The sequence below is a fragment of the Aythya marila genome, assembly GCF_965140915.1.
Source record: "Aythya marila genome assembly, chromosome: 1".
NCBI lineage: Eukaryota > Metazoa > Chordata > Aves > Anseriformes > Anatidae > Aythya > Aythya marila.
In genome coordinates this window covers 123,730,947-123,752,521 of record NC_139042.1, presented here as the reverse complement: position 1 = coordinate 123,752,521, position 21,575 = coordinate 123,730,947, and the positions used below count along the sequence as shown (strand labels likewise).

Here is a 21,575-nt window from a genome sequence, read left to right as displayed (position 1 = left end):
GCTTATTTCCAGTTGCACTGGCCCAATTCCCCATTGATTTACATAACACATTTATAACAAAGACCAAATGTCCACACAGGAATTTCAGCCATTGTAGATGAATTCTGTTTATGGCTTTACTTGGAGAGCATTACACAAAGATTAAAATCCAAGCGTTGTTAAGCTCCTCCTAGGCAGAAGAATTTAGAGTAAACACATCTTTAGTGGATTACGTTGTAGCTGCAGCATTTGGATAAGCAAAAAATGGTGAAAAGCACCTTTTTGGTACTCCAGAGGCTAAAGCTGATCACAAAAAAAGCACAAAAATAGGTTCCAATGCTATTTCTAAAAAGGAAGCATGCAACCCCCTCCACAAGTGCCTGGTAGGAATGTATGTATAAGGCTTCAAACATAGCCTGGCAGCACAGAGCCAGACAATGCTGAAGTGGTGCCAGCGCAGGGTACTCCCCACCACCTGTGGCTGTGGTGCTTATGAAGCAGAATGCTCTGCTTACCCAAGGCTAGCTGCCCCCTGCCAGATGGGAGGAGGGTACTTCTGCTCACGCTGCAGCCTATGGCACAGACAAGCCCCAGTGGACATTAACCAACAACATCATCTGACTTCTGCCCTGTCTGCCCCTTCTCTGCCTCACCTCTGCTCTCCAGTGGCTCCCCCAGCTCTGGGCAGCAGCTTTCTTCCTCACTCCCTTCTCCAGGCTGGAGCACAGAAAGTGGCTCTGGTGCTCCCATGAACCTTCCCAGACTGGAATGGGAAGAGAGCATGGAGAGAGCAGAGCAGGTGGCTGTCTTCTGGCAGGCTGGAAAACCAGGAACACAACCATCCTGAGTCAATGTTTTCTCCTTAGCGCTGCCAAACCGCCACAAAAAAAACACTCTCCCCAAGCAATCTTTCCTGTCTGTGTTGCATAAAGATATCAGCAGGAGGTAGCAGCCTATTTGGGGAGGCTGGAGAGGGAGGCTGTGGCTGCTTTTCATATATCTGCAAAGGTCCGTGACACTGGAAGGCTCATGTTAGCTAGGGATATATAAAAATAATAGCCTAGATGAGGATTGAAATATTTCTGAAGAAAAATAATGGAGAAGGGGGGCTGGTAGAGACAACAATATGGTAAAAGGAGATGGAGTAAGGAAGAGAGAGGAGAAAAACTTGATGTCACTTAAAGAATGCTACAGAAAAGGAAACATCCATGTGGGAAAAAAAAAAAAAAAAAAAAAAAAAAAAAAAAAAAAACAAGAAAAATCTCCTGGTTGTTGTTATGAGAGACCACAGCACCAGCAGAGTTGTTTACGCACTGTCACAAACTGGCACCGTGCTCTGAAGATGCATGTGTCCTGACCACTGCTCGGATGAGTTTAGTCCACGTTAACCATGTAGTGAAGGAGGAGGTTCACTCTCTGGGAAGCACAGGGGATTGTTTTGGTTACTAGTGACTTCATTTCTCTGCATTTAGAAGCAGAGGACAAGACTCATCCCACCATAAAGGGGAGCTGAGGTGCCTGTTAGCTGATGCATTTTATTTCTGTATCTGCTCTGATTTCATCCTGGCAAACCCAGGCAATGGCAGGCGTTGATTGTGATACTACCTGGAGCAGGAAAGTGTGTAGCTTCAGCTGCAGTCTGATGTGGTATGATGACCAAGTGGAAGAAGCAAGGGACATAGTTTTCCGCTAAGTCTTTCTGCCAGACAATAGATTTTGGAAGTAAGGCCCAACGCAGGTAATGCCAGAGAACAAACAGTTTAAATTACATGTATTTAAGCAAGTAACATTTATATGAAGTATTAAAGAATTCATTGGTGTCAAAAAAAAGGGGAGGGGGGGGGGAAACAGTGACCATTGCTAACACAGAGCCTTCCCTAATTGCTTCAGGAATTTCCTGAAGGCCTTCTCAGACATCTACATTCAACATTTGCATTTGCACCTCTTTTTCTCTCTTCAGTCTGTTTTGGAACCTCAGCTGTTGGCTGCTTCTCTTCAGAGAGTATTGCAGGAGGCTGTTTACAACTTTGAGAACTGAACCAGGTGCCGGCCAATTTCTGAGACGCTGGCACAGCCTGAAATAAATGGAGAAATTAAACATGTTGATGAGAGAGAAAGGTCTGTGGATGAAACTTCTCTGAGTCACAGCCCACAAGCCTAATCTTGTGTGAGCTGTGTGGGCCTAGGTTGACACCTCAGCAGTTCACACCCTGGAGCTCTGCTACACAATCACATCTCTGCCTTGAGGTTAGGCATCTGGCTTCCCACACAAGAAAAGTTAGACACTAGGAAAAAAAAAATCCTTATAACAATCAGAGTGGGGAAATATCTGATTCAGGCGGAAGTGAAAGGTGCACAAAAAGGACATAATGATGAGAGACCACCATGTGTCAAGTGACTGGAGATGGAGATTTGCAAGTACTGTTTCATTTGGTTAAATATGAGTGGAATTTCACAGCCCTTCCAAAAAGCTCCCAACCTGCTGCTCTTGCCAAGTTCTATGCCCTTTTGCAAGTAAAGCATAAGAGCCTCTTGGAAAAACCCTTGTAGTAATCTTTACTAGAGAAAAAGTAACACAAAAAAAAACAGACTATTAAGAATTCCCCAATGGATTTCAGTTTCAGTCTCCTAGTCAGCATTGCTGTCCACCTGAGTTCATAGTCACTGGAGCATGAAAGTCTTTAAAACATTATTAGAAGTGTGATAGGACCCTTTGTTGATGTTTAAATACTTCTGCACTGGACCTGAATGCTGTACTTGTTCATGTAAGTAACTGGAGGCCAGACTGTACAAATCTGCTGCTCGGTGAGTGCTGTTCAAACGTGGCAGCTACAGGTGGGAGCACAGGTGAGAAACACAGGACTAGGAACAACACTTAAAGCTTGGAGGAGACACAAAGGCTTTTAATCATGTGGAATGCAGAGATCTGAACCTGTACCAATGAGCTGTATTCTGTGGTAGACAGAGAAAAATTCTGCATACAGTTTTTCTGAACTTTTCATGTGGGAAAAAAATATATATATATTTTACCCTAGTAAAAAATAAGATAAATATTGTAAAATGTTAATTTCCCAGTTTAACAGAAACTCCAATGTTTGCTCAGCTCTACTTAGTAGTTCTGCATTTCTTCGATTTAAATTGGGTCAGAAATCTTGCTTTAACCTACATTCTCCTTGCATTTTTCATTGCTGTGGCACTTGAAATGCAAATCAGTTTCACAGGAGACAAAGAATCACCTTAAATATAGCAACTGGATCCAGAACAATTCACATGGTTTCCTTCTTTGTTACCCATCCATCAGGCTTCTGATTTTAGATGGCTCGCACATGAAGCTCCAATCATATTCATAACCTCTGTATCACCAATTACCTCTGTAACCTGTATCACCTGCAAAATGCTTACCAGCTAAGGCCATTGACAAACGAAACTCATCATGAAGAATCTTCAAAACATCCTGAAGACCTTCTTCACCCTGCTCTAACAAAAAAAGCAGTCAGGGTAAAAGGAGCACTGGCACAGAACAATGCTGCAGGATGCTTGCACGGTGAGAGCTGGGACAGTCCCTCAAGTCAGTGCCAATTCCAGTCTCTCAAACAGATGAATGATTAAAATGATATGATGGATGTGCTTAGTTCATCACAGATTAATTTAGATGTTTTTCCTTTTGTGATACATCTGAACAGGGAAAGAAAACAAAGCTGTTTATCACTTCTGACATTTTCTAGCTGTAGTTTTTTTTTAGTTTTCAGTTAACCTCCGCCAGTGGGCTTGTTTTAAAATGTCAAGTCTTAAAATGCTGACACTATTTTATGAAGTAATGAGAGTTTTATATATGGTAAAGCTTTAAAAACTTTAGTATACTCAGATACAGGGCTGAATAAAATAGTATACTGTTCTTTTTCCTCCAAGCAATAACTCCAAGAAGCTCAAAATCCAATACATGTGATTTTGCTCTTACTGTAAAATAGTGGAAGATATTCTCTGTTTATTTTTTATTATTATTTTATTTATTTATTTATTTCTCACAATGAAGTATGCTTTGGGTGCAGACAATGTCACTGCTTCCTCATGCCTTCCCTCTCTTGTATGCTAGAGTAATGCCACTGAAGCACATATCTAGGAATACCCTAAGATATATAATATCAAACACAGATGAACTAAAAAAAAAATCCTTCTCTCTGTTTTCAGTAAGGAAAAAATGCAGACAAATCAAAGTGGCACCCTTTTCATGATAGGCCTATTTTCTGTGTGTATTGGCAAAAGAAACAGTGCTGCCATCTCTTCCAGATTTCTTGCAAGACTCAGGTGTTTTCTTGCTTAAAGCCATAGTACTCACATCACTGATTGAGTCTAAATTTTAAAGACACAAAATATATCTAGACCACAAAAATATTGTTTTTTCTTCTTGAGAAAAGCTTTAAAGTTGCAATCCAGAGGCTAAAAAGCAAAACCTTAGCAAGGAAAACAAAACAAAACAAAAAAAAAAACTTGTGTAATTACATTTTAATTTTAAATATTTTATGTTTACCTTCTGCATTAGAGGCCTGATTCATGATTCTACATCACTGCAATACACTAGGAGTCAAGAAGCTGCAAAACTGGAACTGAGACGGAAGTGGCACGCTTGGATACCTACAGGACTTGTGCTGTGCTCGATCTTGTTAAAAAGTTTTAAAAGTCAGTGGGATAGAGTTCCATATATATATTTCTAAAGAATTCATAATACCATTGTGAAACTGCTGTATCAAAATCATGTATTGTTTTTGAATAAGCTGACAGCAAATAAAATGTTCAGACTCATTTTTGTGGCAAATAAGCCCAAAATTTTCAAAAATTTCAATTTTCAAAAGCAGTGGTGGTCTGGACTCCCACAGTATTATAACACCAAGCTGCAACGTCAAGAAATCAGGGCCCACAAGACAATGTTATGAGCTTCAAAATCATATTTGAAATAATGAAATTCAGTGTTATTTTTAAATCAAATAAAATGCCTGGGTTTGATTCAGTTTGGGGTGGTTCCACATAAAATTCAGCAAAACAACAACAAAAAAAATGCTTAAGATTCCTCACTGGTGAAAACTGTCTCTGTGAGACTGTTAAATAACACCAATGGAGTCTTGGAGAGTGTGTTAAGAAAGCACACACCCTGGGGTGGTTCAGCCTGGAGAAAAAGAGGCTCAGAGAGGATCTTATCAGTGTCTATAAATATCTGAAGGAAGGATGCAGTGAAGACAGAGCCAGGCTAATTTTATTGGTGCCCAGTGCCTGGACAAGAAGCAGTGGGCACAAACTGGAACACAAGAGGTTCTGTCTGAACATGAGGAAGCATTTATTTACCGTATGGGTGATGGAGGACTGGCATAGATTGCCCAGAGAAGTTGTAGAATCCCCCACCATGGAGATCTTCAAAAGCCACCTGGGCATGGTCCTGGGCAACCTGCTTGAGCAGGGTGGTTGAACCAGATGGCCTCCAGAGGGCCCTGCCAACCTCAACCATTGTGTGATTTTGTGATACAGACTCAAACCTCCTTACTCACCTTGTAAGCCAGACCCCATAAAGCTGGTCGTCCAATAAAGACACATTTTGCTCCCAGTGCCAACGCTTTTAATACATCACTTCCTTTCCGTATTCCACCATCTAAATAGACTTCGATTCTGCCTTGTACTGCCTCCACAACTTCAATCAGAGCATCAATCTGCAAAGAAACAGCCACTCACAACTTGGGATCAGCTTTTGATTGCAAGACAAAAAGGAGATAACCCACATAAACAGAAAGGTATACAACACTTTAATAGCATAAGTTCTCAAAATGAAACCAAACAATTAGTCATGAATAGCTTGGTATCAAAAGTTGCACAACATAGTGCATCTTCATGCTCTAGTTGCCAGGTAGTCAGTTCTACATGTATTTTCCAATGTTTTCCTTACATTGATATTCTTTCCAGCACTTCTGATAAGTGAAAAAGAAGTATTTTCACTTGCTTTCTGATTAAATTTTGAAAGACTTTAAAAATAAATTTCATTGTAAATAATACTTTAATTTGAGACAATGATGAAAGATAGGTGTTTGTAAAAAGGATGTCAAACTTCTCCTTGCTACTGTCCAAATTGCCAAACTCACATTTCAGCGCAGTCCTAGTGACCACCTGTTGAAAGCCTCCTCAAGCCCCATAAAGCAGCTATGAAAGATTTAATTTGCTATGCAATACAGCCAACATATCATTTCCTCCAGGCTAAGTCTCTTGATTCCCTGAGGTCTTTTCTACAGCACACAGCATAGTGACAGGTTGGCAGTGCAGGGCAGTACCATGCAGAGACGCTGGCTCTGGTCCCAAGATCAGTAGAACTGGTGGCATGACATTGCACTAGACCTAATTAACCCTCCTTCGTAGCAAACTCAAAGATCTCATTTCTACAATCGCTTACACTCTCTTGCGTGTTTTTCATCATCTTAGGGAGAGAAGCTGTAACTAAGATAACTAAATAGATTTTTCCAAATGGTCATAAATTTTTTCAGAATTTCAGGCTGAAAATTTTGGGGCTGAAATTTTTCAGGAGTAGCTCACCAAGAGCAGTGACAATAGCTTCTTCTGCCAGGTTTGTACCAGAGGGGTGACAGGGCTGAATTAAGTATCTATTGTTTTGTCTCTGTATGTAAAGAAGCTTTACATAGATGCCATTTCCATTATTATGCCTTTAGCATTTAGAATTATTTATTTATTTATTTTTGTCCCCTTTGACATAGAAGAGAATTCCCTGGTGTCAATTTTTATTTTATTGAGGAAAACAGAGAAGAGAAAATCCATAAAAACATGATAGTATGCAATAAAGACATATAAACAATGAACAATTGGAAAAATGGAGATCAAATTAAAGCAGTGAAATACATACATGTTAAACAACCCATTATTTTTTTGTACAGATTAAAAAGTGGAGGAATTTTTCTTCAGATACGTTATTCTTTCTTCAGGCTTATGAAAGTCAATGAATTCCCATTTAGATTTGAGTCTGTGAATATGCAAGCACATCTCTCACTAAATCTAGCTGCACTGTTTGTGCATGTTTTGGCAGAGGTTTAAAATGAGAGTACATTATACTCTCATTTGTACATTTTTGGTCCAGAGCTTCATTTTATTTCTGCTGCAGTGCACAAAGAATATGTGTGCACTGCACCAGCTAATGAATAAAACTTTCATTAAATTGGCCAGTAGTTCTGCTTCAGCAATGTGAGTTCAGTGCTCCCAAGACACTGAGAAAATACTTGAGTGGGCAGCCCATGCCAAGGCATGCATCTTACCATTTTAAAGCTAAAGTACATCTGCACACATCCACAGCCATGCAACAAACACACAAGTCTGCCAGAAGCATATATGCAAAGACGTGTGTACAGATACCCAGGGCAGCACAAATGTCCATACAATACTCTTGGGATATTTGTTTTCACACTTACAGTGGCAGGTCCTCCATCCAGCTGCCTTCCGCCATGATTGGACACAATAATTCCTTGAGCTCCATGCCTCACTGCCAGCTCTGCGTCTTCTTTTGTCAAGATGCCTTTGATGATGATAGGCAGGCGAGTCAGGCTCTGCAGCCAGTAAATATCGTTCCAGGTGACTGAAGGATCCAAGCTGTTGGGTGGCAGTCCGTACTCGGAACAGTCATCTCCCTGTAGCCATAGGACAGCAAAAAAACTCATCTAATCTGTAACAATACAGAGACTTGAAGTCTTTTCCTTCCCTCCCTGGAGGAGATGCGTGAAACTTGCTAGCAATCACATTCATCAGCTCCTTAAAGCATGTATCTCTGGATGACAATAATAATGGGGATGGAAATCAGTGACTCTAAGGAAGCTGTACTGGGATGTTAAAACCAGAAGCCAGGCTGGCAGAAGGTCAAGCCAGAATGCTGCAGAAACAGGAGGGGAGAAGATACGCTTTGGACTCAGCAGATGCCAAAGCAGCAGTTACCTGGTGGTTCTGTCGCATGTGGTGCACACCAGTACAGTGAATGAAAGAACGAGATCATTTTACCAACCTCAAAGGCTCCCTCCAAGTTCTTCAGCTTCATGTGGGGAGGAAGCCGGAAACCATTACGGACATCATCACGTCTTTTGCCTGTGTAGGGCAGATCTGCGGTGAGGACAAGGCCCTGGAAGCCCAAGGCCTCAGCCCGTTGGACCAGCTGCTGAGAAACTGCCCTGTTGCGGTGGATGTAGAGCTGGAACCATCGGAAGCCCCCAGGGGCGGCTGCGGAGATCTCCTCCAGCGTGCAGGTGGAGTACGTGCTGGCAATGTAGCAGGTGTTCATGGCATTGGCCGCTTTGGGAGGTATGGAAAAATAATCACAAAAAAGGTCACTTGAACAGTCCCACCAGACAATGGGTGTGATTTTTTTTATACATTGTTTACAGAGAACACCTGAACTCTTGTTGTATGTATATCCTACCAAACACAGAACACTGTGAGTTGGCCAGTACACCTCAGGGCTTACAACCGGCTGTATTTGCCTTATGCTGTTGCAGGGCCATGGCTAAGGAATTCAGGTAAATTGCCAACTGTTGCTTTCATTTTGGAAATAGCGTTTTAAAAACCACTAAATATCAGCGTTTCACTACCACTTCCTCACAGGAATGCATGGTCTAATGCTTTCAATGTACACAGAAATGCACACAGGAAAAAAGATATTTCTAGGGGTCAGCTCTCCAAGTTTAACAAATGATTAGGCAAGAGAGGTTCTGTTTTTCTCCAAGCACATTTGTGTCCTTTCTAGAGGCTATGGCATTGAGGAACTGTGTGGTTCTTTGGCGTAACTCAGAAATGGTGTCTACGGTCTCTGTCTAAGTTTGCAGCAGCTCCCATGGGGCTGATCTGGTGTTACTAGCAGCTGGAGAAGTATAGCAATATACAGCTTCCCATGCACTCTGTGTCACCAGACCCAAGTGGGTTATCCACACAATGTGATGGGTCATCCACAAACAGGCTGTCAGAAGGTTTGCCTCTTTGAGCCTGGACACTTTGCTCAGTCACACTTCAAATTATCCTAATGGCTTCTCTGCTGCAGAGCTGGAAAAACATTTTTATCTTTTTTTCCACAAACTACTTTTTGGTACAAAACAGCAAAGCAGAAGAGTACCTCTGGCTGTGCTTTTCTCTCCATCAGGCCATGCTAGCTGGTGGAAGCCAGTGGGGGCAATTCCTACAGGAAAGCTGATTTCAGTCCCCAGGAGTTTAGTCCTTGTGTCCATCACAGATACGTCCCGCAGCATACGTGGCCGGAAATGAATTCTGCAAGGCAATAGCAATAAAACACCTTTCAAGATAGTAGTTGTCTCATGTCTTTTTGGCTTTTGAAGCTGCATGGAAACTAGGTCTTCATATGCCTATTGCAATGCAGGAATCTGAGCCAATAAAGAAAACAACATATAAAAAGACTCTTTATCTTTTTTTTTTTTTTTTTCTTTCAGAGGTCAGTTCAGCCAGCAGTTCGGCCACTTCCACCTAACACTAATCCTATACTCCTGCTCATTGTCCACAATACTTCATTTCTACACTTCCCATTTCAGCTTACCATGCTTTATATCACCTGTTCTCCTATTGTCCATCCCACAGGTTACTTCTACTTGTAGCCCAGTGTCAGGTTTCTGTCTTCCACTCTACCATTTGCAGCATTTTCCCCAAATCCCATACTACTTGTAGAGGCAAGGTGTTAGGAGCCCAAATACTTGCACACAAATATAGTTTAAAAGTTTCCAGCACAACACCCCTCCACTTCTTCCTTACATTACCTTTTATATGCCAGGATGTTTTCATCACGGGTGTTACACTCATCTGCTCCAGCTGCAAAAAAATCCCAAGCAATCTTGGGTAAATACTTTTTAGCATGAGCTTCAAAGTCTGACAAACACACCATAGCCATTGCAGAGAGATTCTCTGGGAACCCTGAAGAAAAGAATAACATCGAGTGGAAATTAGATCCATGAACTGTCACTCTCTCTTCCAGGGTTCTCTAAGGGCATTTAAAGCAAACTTTGAACCCCTTGTAGAAGAGTTGCTGAGATGTTGTCTCAGTCTAGGTGGCCCAACCTGTTCTTGAGACTATTTTCTGAGAGTGTCCCAGTCAGTTTCCAACTCCAAAGTGCAGTCAGCACAGCACACAACACCATGGTAAATAGCTTACAGCTGATAGATACCCAAACAGCATTATATATCCGGGGTGACTGTAAGCAATAATCAAAACATGGTTATATGCTGTGCCATGCACAGTGGGCTTTTGTGCGGTGCCATAAGCTTCTCCTTGCCACTTGATGTCCTGTGCCAGACACATCCCTGGGAGGTGACAGGTATCATGTAGCACATGTTGGTCTGCAATATGTTTGGCTGACTTATATATACCCAGTGACCACAGTATTTAGAAAACACTCCAGTGGGGAATAAAGAGCATGACAGAGGCAGCTCTTATATCAGGGTAATCTTGAGGTAATAGTGCTTCACTTGACACTGGTCCCTGAGCACATTTAATTTATCTGCGTAGCTTCCTAAATGTCCTGTACTTGTGTCCCAAAATATTGACAAGGCTGCCCCTCATACAAATTTAGAGTCTGAAGGGCAGTGTGAGGAGCTTGCTCTGATTCCTTCTGAAATATAAGTCCAAAATGACATAAATCCCTGCTTAGCTGTCAGAGAATCATGGCAGAGTTAGCAAAAATAAGGGATATTTGGAGGTTATCTAATCCAACCTCAGACTTAAAAGAACTTGTAAAAACACATCCAAGTCATCAGGATTCAACTGCTTGCTGAACTTGGTCTTTAATATATTCTGTCTCCCATACGAACGAATTACACCATTGATACTTATTTGGGTATTTCCTAAAATTTCAAGTCTTGATCTTGCAAGTTTGATGACCTCAAGAAGTTCCACCAGAATTAGAGAAGCTAAGGGAAGACTGGTGTTTTGCCTCTTGAGATTCCTCTTGAATCAGAACTTCTTTCCAACATCAGTTTCTCCTTAATCAGGCTATGATTACCCAATGTGAATAACTATTTCATCTGACCTCAGGCAAATTTTGCCATTCATCTTCTGCCCTAGTATAATGAAAACTGGAAGATGCAGCCAAAAAAAGTAGGAAAGTAGGAAGAAGCTTGCATCTCTGTATCTCTCTTTATTCTGTCTTAATGAACAAAAGCCTGAAGAGGATACTTTAGGTCCTCTGCTATTTTAAGACACAGCAGTCATTTAATTCGATCACAAATTCCATCTTAAAACTATTTGAATTATTTATTCCACCAATTCTCCTCAAAGGTTGTCCCATAAAATCATTCACTGGATAGTCCCTTAGGACAGCTCCCTAACTGAACCATTACTTACGGAGTTCCTTTTCTGAATTCAAGCCCATAAAATTCAGAAGCAAGTAAAGAGTCTGCATCTAACATACTCTGGCATGAACACATCATAAAACTATGTCCAAACTGTTAGTGCAAGCCATTGTCAAGGCCAGAGTTGGGGAAAAACACAAAATATTTTCTATACATCTCCAGTTCTCTATTTTAACAAATATCTTCTGGGTGTTTACATTGCATACTACAGCACTAATATACACTAAAAAAGGACCATAGAAAATTTGGACAAACTATGTCCAAATAGTTTGGACAGAAAACACTGACAAAAAGCAAATTCCAAAACATGAAACATGATTCTAAGAACTACCCTCAATCTTTCAGGGAATAGATGTGACATTGTGTGACCCAGATGTCTAATCAAACCAACATAAATGCTGACTATCAAATGCCTGCACTTACATACTTGTGATCCAGCCAGGTCTAAAAACTATGCAAATTAATGTTTTAGCAAACCGTGCCCATGTGTGAGGAAACATACAAAACACAGACAAAATCAATTTGCTAAATTGTTTGTTGCAATTCCTTCAGTGGGTCTGATTAAAATAGGTATTTTTCAAGGTATATGAAAGCATAAAGTTTTAAAACAGCTGTGGTTTTTGGTCTAATTTCTCTACAAATGTACAGGAAGAAGTAAATACCCTAGTTTTCAGGATTAGCCTCCCACAGCAGATTAGCAGGGGTTTCAAGCTTCACCAAAACCAGTCCCATGTTTCTGATGTTGTACACTTCTGACACAGATAAACACATAGGTTATGTACACAAATCCAACCTGTCAAATTGCAGACATGGATATGTCTCTCTAACTGAGATGCCTGGAAAATTAGGACTCCGTTCTCTGCTAGCAAAGAGCTAAGGATGAGGGAATCGTTTGAAGACAAAGAGGAAGCGTGACTTACTTCTTCAGCGTTGTTTTGTCTACCCTGGCAGGCATTAGGTAGAAGGTGGTAAAAATATCCCAAGCCCACTCTGTATGTCTTCATGACATCAACCATAGCTGACAGCACAAGTCTTCATATACCATATATCATGATATACCATAAAACACAGACCATGACTTTTGCTTCTCCTACTGTTAGGAAGGCCAAAGTCAGGAAGTGCAAAAAGATAAACTAAGTCCTTTAATGGTAGAATAAATTGTAATTTTAATTAATCCAGACCCAGTCCTCATTATCTCACAGTTCAGACCTCAGTTTAGACTTACGTTGGATTCTAGGAAGAGCAGCAGGAGGTAAGATCCTCTGTTTCAAGACAGCTTATAAACAGGATGCAGAGAAGGTCTTTTCACTGAGTACTATTTTTTCTGCAGTCAATAAGCAACCACAAGAGATTAAAGCTCAATCCTGCAATAAACTTTGTACTGTTTGTGTAACACTAACTTTGTTTGGCTATTAGATCATTAGAAGGTCCTTCCAAAAAACGCTTCACCTAGTCAACCAAGCAATTGCTTGGGACACAGCACTGGAGCTGTGCTCTTTGGCAGTGGCTGAAGGCTGCACATTCACCCCCAGGGAAGCAAATTTTTTTTCTGGGGTTTGATTGAAACACTAAATTAGCCTGTCAGAAGGGATGAGAGAGGTTCAGTCACGTGCTGGCAGTGTCCTCTGTCGCATGTTCTACATGTTCTGCTGATGTTACAGGCAATAGGAGGGGAGGTGAAAGGACATTTCCCATGGGGAAAATTCAGTCTGTTGAAAACGTGGTAGCCCTACCAGGAAGTCTTCATGTTATCTCACCTTTGTGCAGGTCACTGAGGGAAACTAATGGGTCTGAAAAAAAAAAAAAAAAAAAAGCCTTTTAGGTTTGTTGTGTGTTTCCACTCCATGGACAACCAAACCATTTCCTTCAAGCCTGTTGGTAACTTACTGCTGCTGTATGTGCTACAAGTCCCACCAAAAAGATGATCCGCAGACTGTGTGAGTTCTTCCAGCCCACAGCCACAGAGCCTTGAATATTTACCACCGTGTGTGGAGGAGACATTTTTTACTTCCTACAGTGTATGAACAAGTAAAGTAGCCTTTGTATTCTGCCATTTTTTTAAGGATTATGAGTGCTTTTGTGGTCCACCTGCTCTCCCCCTGGCCTTGCAGATTTCCTCCTTTGGCTCCCCACCCAGCCACCTCCCAGGAGCACTATCTGTCCTCTCCCTTTCCTGTGCCTGGGAACTGGTGAGACTTCTCTGTGCTTCCCACCATTTCCCCTGCTAAGCATTACAAACTGGCTCTGAGGTGCCAACAGATTTATGATATTGATTTAAATTTGCAAGATATGAAAAGTAAATACTGGACAGTTTTACTTGCCCTTTGTTGTTTTTTAGCCTTTAGGCTTCAAGTTTTCAATTCTTCCAAGCAAGTCAGAGAGCTTGAAACTTATATTTTTACTAACTGAAAATTGAGATATTTTCCCTATAAACATGTGATACCAGGTGCAGAAGGTGAGGCAGAAACTTGTGAAAACATTCCTGGAGTTTTACCAGCCATCTTGTCCTCCCAGCCCAAGCAACACAGCTGAGGCAGTGAGTGAGACAAAGGGCTGGGGAGAATTGGAAACTGAATAGCACTGCTGCTTCGGGACCTGCTATACAAGAGGCTGCTTGGGTCTAGGACTGCAGATCTTAGTTCCTGACAACATAAATACTAGGTCATTGACATCTTTGTAGCTGCAGTGAACATCTATTCTCCTCTTAGATGTATTCATGAAGTTCTTCCCAAAATCTACCAGGCGTGATCATCTAGACCATCATCTTTTAAAGGTTTTTAAAATTCTGCCTTCAGAGCTTGTTACCTGCTGACAGCACTGTGAAGCTAGCTTCTGGTATTCAGCTATCCATATGCTTGTCACAAATGAGACAAGGTATGCACATTCAGCTTAGTGCCAATGAGCATCTTGGTTCACTTTCCTGCCCAGGAAAAATCCATTCAGCATGACTTCTGAAGAAAAGATCAAAACACCCTCTCTGTCTGCAATACACAGAGAGGAAAAAAAAAAAAAAAATCCTGGGAAGAATAATCCTGTACTCTTCTCCCCGCTAGATGTCAGCTTTGGGTCATATATATCAATTTATGCCAGTAATAAAAAGAGACCATCAGTCCTTGATGCCCTGCCAGGCACAACGTCCTTAAAACTGATACTATCACATCACACGAGTGCCTGCTAATAGGCTTGGAAATCTTTGTTCTCAATGTTTTATTCTTAGCATTTTCTGGTGCACAGAATAGCAATAAATGTAGCTATATCTAGTCTGGCCTGATCTTCACTTCAGACTACAAGTTATCTGCAGGGTCCTCTGTCACATCTGTCATTATGCTACTTCAGGGATGCACACTGCGGCCAACTCACCAAACAATAAAGTTCACAGTTTCTTGGTTATCATAATTTTACATGAATTAAAGATAGGCTGTGACTATTGTAGTTTGGATCAGGAGAAGGACAAGATCTCTGCTTTAGTGCTGTGGCTTTTAGGAGACTTTATATCTACATATATTCCCTTCTTTCAGCAAAATAGCAATTATTTCTTGTTCCATAAGTAGTATTTTCTCTGATACATCTGAATTAGCTGGTGAAGCTCTAATGTTCTAAGGAAATCAAAGTCTGCTACAGAGATAATATCTAATAATGGAGCTCCTATATAATTGCAAAAAGTGGACAGGTTTTAAAGTACTGGATCCTTTTTCATTGGAGTTCAATAAAAGACTTTAAAAGACTATTTTGCTGAAAGCTTTCCTTTTTGCTTTCTTCTGAGAAGTGAAGAAAATATAGGTAATACACATCTGGTCTAGTATTGCAGGTAGAGTGTCAAACAGTCAACAGCAAAAGCTTGATTTGTCCATAGTTCTGCACAGCTGGGGTTTTGCAGTTGCTTACTTTTCATACTAAGATAGTCAAAGGCTCATGAGTCCAAACACAGAGATCCTGTGTAAATGCTCTAGTTCCTGTTACAATCACGACGCTCATTACTCTGGCTGGTAATATTTGTTTGCTTTCCACCGATGGCAAATCGCCACAGCTCAAGCTGACATCTATCTCACTGACACATCCACTAGTGATGGGTTCAGTTCAGGACTTTACAACACTCAGTGAAGAATCTGCTAAAGGATAAAGGAGAAAATAACTATAAGCAATGTAAACCAGAACACAATGCAGTTTGCATATAGTCACTACTGATTTTCCTTATCAGATGTGTTTCTTGGGCATATGCCCCGTGTTTGGAAGGAAAGCTGTTACTCCTTGCACGTCAGTCGTGCAAGAAAGTTCTCCCATAATTAAATATTTAAATAGCCACCCTTCTATTATAGTTGTAGATGGCCATGAATCTTGTATTTAACCTTGCCTAACACTTTTGATTATAAGATCCAGTTTTCAGTTGCTTATAATTGTGTCATATTTTAAACATTCAAGGCTGAAATTTTCTTTCTTCAGTCTCTCTATTGGGCTGAATTTTTGGAGGAACATTTCACTTGAAAGACGGTCAGCAACTTCCAAGGATGAGGTTAGGGAAAAATATGGTGGTTGGCCCATGCTGAAAATGTCCTACAGTGGTTTCACAGCAGAACTTAGGCAGCTCGGTGCTTCATGCAGGGGCTTGAAATTAGCAGGAGCTGATTCCGGGGGGCATCAGCCTGTACTTGCTGTCTGTATGAAAAACCAACCAGATCTGGGCTAACTGTAAATCACTGTGCTCTGCCTGCACATGCTCAGCAGAGCTTGCCTGAAATCCAGATGTTATTTTTGCTGAGGACTTGTCTAGGACAGAGCGTGCTTCCGCTCAGGGCCAAAGGAACACAAAAAGCCTCTCCATCCCCAAGCAGAGGACTGAGAGCTGCTGCCCCCATGCCACCTGTGCTTGTGTTCAGCCTTATGTTGCTCTGGAGGGGAGGAGAGGTGAAACAAAATGGCTCAAAACTGAGTTGCAGGACAGCACCTGGGGACAGACCAGTTGGGATGGGGCAGAGGGAACAAAGCAAGGGACGGAGCAGATGGGAGTAAAATAGGATGGGAACAGGGCAGGATGACAGGATTTCAGGGGGACAGAAGAATGCAGAGAAAGGACAAATTTAGGGATGAGGCAGAAGGGGACAGCCTATTACACACTGAGCAGAAAGTGTTCTAGGAGGCCACCAAATATTTGGCTGTTCTTTCTGTAACCACCTCTGTCTCCAAAACCCAGAAGAGCGCTTGATTTATTCTCAGCATTACTCTGCAGAACAGCAAATAGCTACAAGGCCCTTTGGGAAAATATGTCTCATCTACCCCCAGTGTTAAATGCTCAAAAAGGAAAAGTGTTTCCTGCTAGTAGACGACTTCATTAGCTCATGCGGCCAGGCTCTGTGCTGTGTGCCTGGAAACCCAACCATATAAAGTCTCGCATCTCCTGTGCACTGTTACATGTAATACAACATAACTTCTGAGCTTTTCTTTCTTGCTTACCTAATGTGCTGCTATGTCACCTGCTTTTCCCCATAAGATAGCTGCACCTTAATTTGACAGCTGCACCAGCTTTAGAGAAGGTCTGAAGTACATCAGGTGTAACACCAGGTGTAAACCATGCAGTAGGGAGCACCAAGCAAAGATCTGCTGTACCAGGGACAACACGGCACAGCACAGTGAAAAGGCAAGATGCAAAAGTAGATTGAGTCTGGAAAGAAATGCTGAGGCTAGTAATCCACAGCCAGTAACACTAGTAATTGGCTAGTACTGACTAGTAATTCACAGCCGCTAATGCTAGTGATGCTGTGTCAGCACAGCTCCTCTGCTTCGTAGGTGAGCATTCGGAGTTGTTCTTGAGATTCCCAGGGCACTGGTCTTAACCTCTGTGCTCGGGGTTCCTGTATGAAAAGTGCAAGATATGATTTTGTTGCACCGATTCAGGAATATTATTTTTTGAATGGGCTCTGCAAGTGCTAGTAGGCTTAGATTGCCTTACATCAGGCAATTCAAATTCATGGATGTGTTGGGAAGACAGTGCCTCATGGGATCCTATCCCATTTGGCTCATGCTGCCACTATGGCCCTGGAGCTGTAATGCCTTCTTTTTCTCCTAGAGAGTTCAGATCAGAAAAACAATGATCCTTTTCCCTTGTGAGGTCCAGGGATCCTTTCTGCCCTCTGACAAAGAGAAGGGAATCAAACATGGTGGACTTTCCAAATTGTGAGGTTTATCTCCAACTTCATCCCAACCCAAGATGCAGCAGGACAATTCCTTTGGGGAGAAGGAGTCTACTCCTCCTCATGCACCGCATTTGTCTTGTACTCCTTGGACACAGCAGATCCTGAGAGGAGCACAGTGTACCCTGGCACCCCAAACTGGAGCAGGGGCTGCAGATGTCATAACTGGTGGCTACTCTGCTGGGACTGGAAACAGCCTGTGATTCGGAAAGCTATGGGATGCGGTGAGTAGCTCTCAACACAAGTGCAATCTGGACCCATGCTATTTTCCTCCCTTCTCTTAGAGTGTTCTCAGCTTGCTAGTGTAATCATTGCTTTAAGAAGACCAAACCAAGGAGCCATCCATCTGCCTTAATCTTACTACACCTCTAGATTCTTTCAGTAGCCTAATTTCTGTGATGTGCCTTTCTTTCACCTCATCTTTACCCTTTCTCTTCATGTTTTACACTCCCACAAAAACTGGGAGAAATCAGGAGCATGCTCCTGGGGTCCTATTGTGAAAGCCTCTTTCCTTGCATGTCTTTAAGCAAGGAAGGTCTGGCGTGCTTTGTGGCACCAAAAAGACACAGTGCAGTCTTTTCACCAGATAACCACTCTCCATAAAGATAGTGGAGTTGCACACTGACAAAACTCTTCACCATCAGTGATGGAATCAAACCAAAAGGGCATTTGGTTGGGATGAGAGATTGTGTCAGGATTTGATGTAGGATTTGATGTAGGACATGCTTACCATTGTGTGAGGAGTCGCGGGCTGCAGGAGGCAGGGTGGGAGTGTACAAGCAGGGTCACAGACTGAACACACAACCATATGAAACGATTTCAGAAAGTGGTTCAAGAGTCATTTAAGTATTGCTGGGAACTGCCTAAGGAAGGAGGACAATGTCTTTCTGTTCTCAGTATGAATACATACAGCACTGCTCATCTCAGACACATATCTAAGACTACTTTCAAGCAAATAACCACACAAATAAAGGCTAGTGAAGCACAACCTGAAGTATGTATGTAAAATAAGGATAAGGTTTTAACATCAGCAAGAGTAGCGCTTGAGAACAGCAGATGCTGTTTCCCAGAACACCCTTTGGTCCTCACAAGCTGCTGCCAAAGCTGCCTCCAAAGACACTGAGCTCACACAAGGTGGGGCAGCAGAGGAGCTCAGGCATGACTCAGCCTTGAGTTTTCCTCTTGATTTCCATGGGCGGCTGTCCCTGAAGCCAGAGAGTCAGAGGCAGCTGGATATGACATTAACCATGTCACGCCCTTATGTAGGGTTGGCTACAGATTATTTTATTACTTTATCCATAACCTTACCTGGCCCAATAGGCCAGCTATGATTGTGTAGACATCTAACCTTTCTCTTCCTTCTTCTTCATCATTTATTTTTTTTAATACAGTGGTACTGTCAATGGAAGAAGCTGCTCACTCAAATCCACAGAGCACAATAAAAGTGGAAACAAGAAGCACCTGGGAGTTGCACCTACCTGAGAGGAAGAACAACCTGGGCCTGGTGCCCGAATTCTACCTTACAAACTGGGCAAAAGACTCCCAAGTTAAACCTGCAGTGTTAGTGAAGCTGCCATCTGACCATGTGGGAATCAATGATGACTGTCTTTATATGCCTTTGTATAACCATCATAGAAGAATATAGAAATAGAGCTGAGAGGAGGCCAGAGAAGCCTGAAATAGGAAAAGCCCAAACCTGTGCTGGTTTCCGCTGGTGGAGATTCCACATCTTCCAAAGTAATCTTATTTCAGTGCTTTATTAGACTTAACACAAGAAAGATCATTGCTGGGCATCCCCTTCTTTGTTTCTTTCCCTGATCAAGTTATGCAAGTTCCTGCAGCCTTTCCTCAAGAACCGTGTTTTCTATACTTGTCTCCTGTGGATTCTTCAGGTATTCCACATCCTCCCTTAATTAAAGCACCAGAAACTGGACATGATCCCCCAGCTGAGTCATCTGCTGCTCTTATCTAGATCAGAAAAGAAGGAATATGCCAACACTCTTGTTTATTCAGCTGCGATGGTAGAAAAATATTTTTCTATTAATTACTCAGCAGTATGTTCCTTACTCATTCTGTCAGAGGTACCATCTCATCCTGAGATAAAGGAAGGAGTCAAACCATTTTGTTCATCTCTTCCAGACAAAATAGTCTCATCATTTTTGCTTACTCATACCCTCACTAAAGTTAAGATACATCTTTCTGCTGTTCTCCCCTATCCACAGTTCCTGTCACAGAAGCATATAGATTTGATATGATTTGTTCTTGATAGACCCATACTGGTTGTCACTCACCTTGTAGTTAACTTCTGAAGGCTCAACGATTGCTTTCTCTGCCCCCTCATAATTTGAAAAAATAGTAAGAGGCAATACATTTGTACAATCTCTGTACTCCATGATTCCTCAAAGATGACAGCTAATAGTTCTGGCATTGCTTCAGACGCTTCTCTTAGTATCCTAGGAGGAATTTCATCAAGTCCAGCTGATTTGAAAACATCCAACATATCTAACTCTCTGCCATGATACTGCTTGGTCTGGCAGCAAATTGAAAACATTCTCAGACATTCTTAGCAAAATGAAGGCCCTAGATAGAATTCTGTAACAAAAATATTCCCTTACCACATGAAAAAAAAAAAAAAAAAAAAAAAAAAGGAGTTGGAAAAGCCAACAGGTATGGAAAAGCCCAGATTCAGCAGGACTTACCCTTATGAGCTAAAAATGGGCAAGTTCTGAATCCTCAAAGAAAGCATAATAAAAGAATACACAAGTAATTCAACAGGGAATGGCAAGCAAGCATATTATTTTTTTATATGAGGTGCCAAGAAAAGAAGCAAAGCATTGGTACACTCATTTCTACATGATGTTTGAAATCTAAGAAATAATATTAAGAACCAAAAAGTCTGATCCAAAATGCAGACACTGTTACACCCAGCATATTAGAAACTTTGGGAGAGGAAGACAGTCAGCTGGACACTAATATGGAGGTACAAACTACACAGTAAAGATAAACTATGCCAGCAGCAGAGCAGTGATCTGCCTTTCTGAAAGCTTAGCATCACATTGAATTTTTCAGCTAAGCAACTCAACGAGTAACATAGTATTTATAAAGATTGAAATTCCAGGGCTAAGTATGAAGAATATAGGCACAGAATCACAGAATCACAGAATTGTCTAGGTTGGAAGAGACCTCAAGATCATCGAGTCCAACCTCTGACCTAACACTAACAAGTCCTCCACTAAACCATATCGCTAAGTTGTACGGTAGATAATGTTACTGACACAGGACAGGACAAGAAAATGCCTTGTATTTGATAAGCTGAAGGAGATCACACTGGCAGTGTGGTAAGGAAATACAGTAGTAATGGGAGACTTCAACTGCCCTGCTGTAGATTGACAAATATTATACTAGGACATGAAACAGAGACAACATTTTTGGACTCTGTTAGCAATTATTTAATGGAGCAGATGGTTAGAGAGCCCACAGGAGCAAATGCAGCCCTCAGTTTTGTACTGACAAATGTGCATGATCTGGTTCTAGCCCTTCCAATGGAAACACCACTCTGTGACCATGACCACAGAGAACTTAGAGTCACCAGCTCAAGCGGAGCACCACAGGCCAAATACTCCCCTGTCATTGTGCTAAACTTCAAGAAAAGCTATGCAAGAAATGAGGAATCTTGTTAAAAAGAAGCTGGAAAGGTCAGCAGAGAGGATCAAATCCTAACAGCAGCATGGAAACTACTGAAGAACACCAGACTGGTAGCATAACACCGCTGCGCATGACCTATTGAGAAAGGCCGGAGAATGGATTAAAGGAGGCCAGCACGTATAAACAGCCAAGTAAGCAAGTTTATTAGCAGTATGAAGGCATTTTTCAAAAAGATGTCTATTGTATCCAAGCAAATAAAACGAAATGAATCATGCAGTCTGGCAAATAAAAAGCAAAATGCTCATTAGGAAAGCTAAAAAGGATTTTGAGGAGCACTAGTTAAAAGAATTAAAACTAGTACTAAGCCCTTTGTCAAAAATGTCAGGAGCAAAA

At 41.6% G+C, this 21,575-nt stretch overlaps 1 protein-coding gene across 3 annotated transcripts; it reads right to left on the bottom strand.

Moving 5' to 3' along the window:
• HAO2 (hydroxyacid oxidase 2) lies at positions 1–12,711 on the bottom strand. 3 transcript variants are annotated; one of them, XM_082752898.1, is made up of 8 exons: positions 12,578–12,711; positions 9,765–9,918; positions 9,113–9,264; positions 8,015–8,298; positions 7,431–7,646; positions 5,517–5,675; positions 3,382–3,456; positions 1–2,054 (listed from the first exon to the last, which is right to left on the bottom strand). In XM_082752898.1, the coding sequence occupies exons 2-7, from the start codon at positions 9,893–9,895 to the stop codon at positions 3,424–3,426; spliced, it is 975 nt and encodes a 324-aa protein (XP_082609024.1). In that variant the 5' UTR covers positions 9,896–9,918; positions 12,578–12,711; the 3' UTR covers positions 1–2,054; positions 3,382–3,423. The 3 variants fall into 3 exon arrangements, with proteins under 3 accessions (XP_082609024.1, XP_082609023.1, XP_082609025.1); XM_082752897.1 differs by having other exon boundaries at positions 2–2,054; positions 3,382–3,451; XM_082752899.1 differs by having other exon boundaries at positions 2–2,054; positions 3,382–3,451; positions 9,765–9,816; positions 12,578–12,676.
• Positions 12,712–21,575: the final 8,864 nt, after the last annotated feature.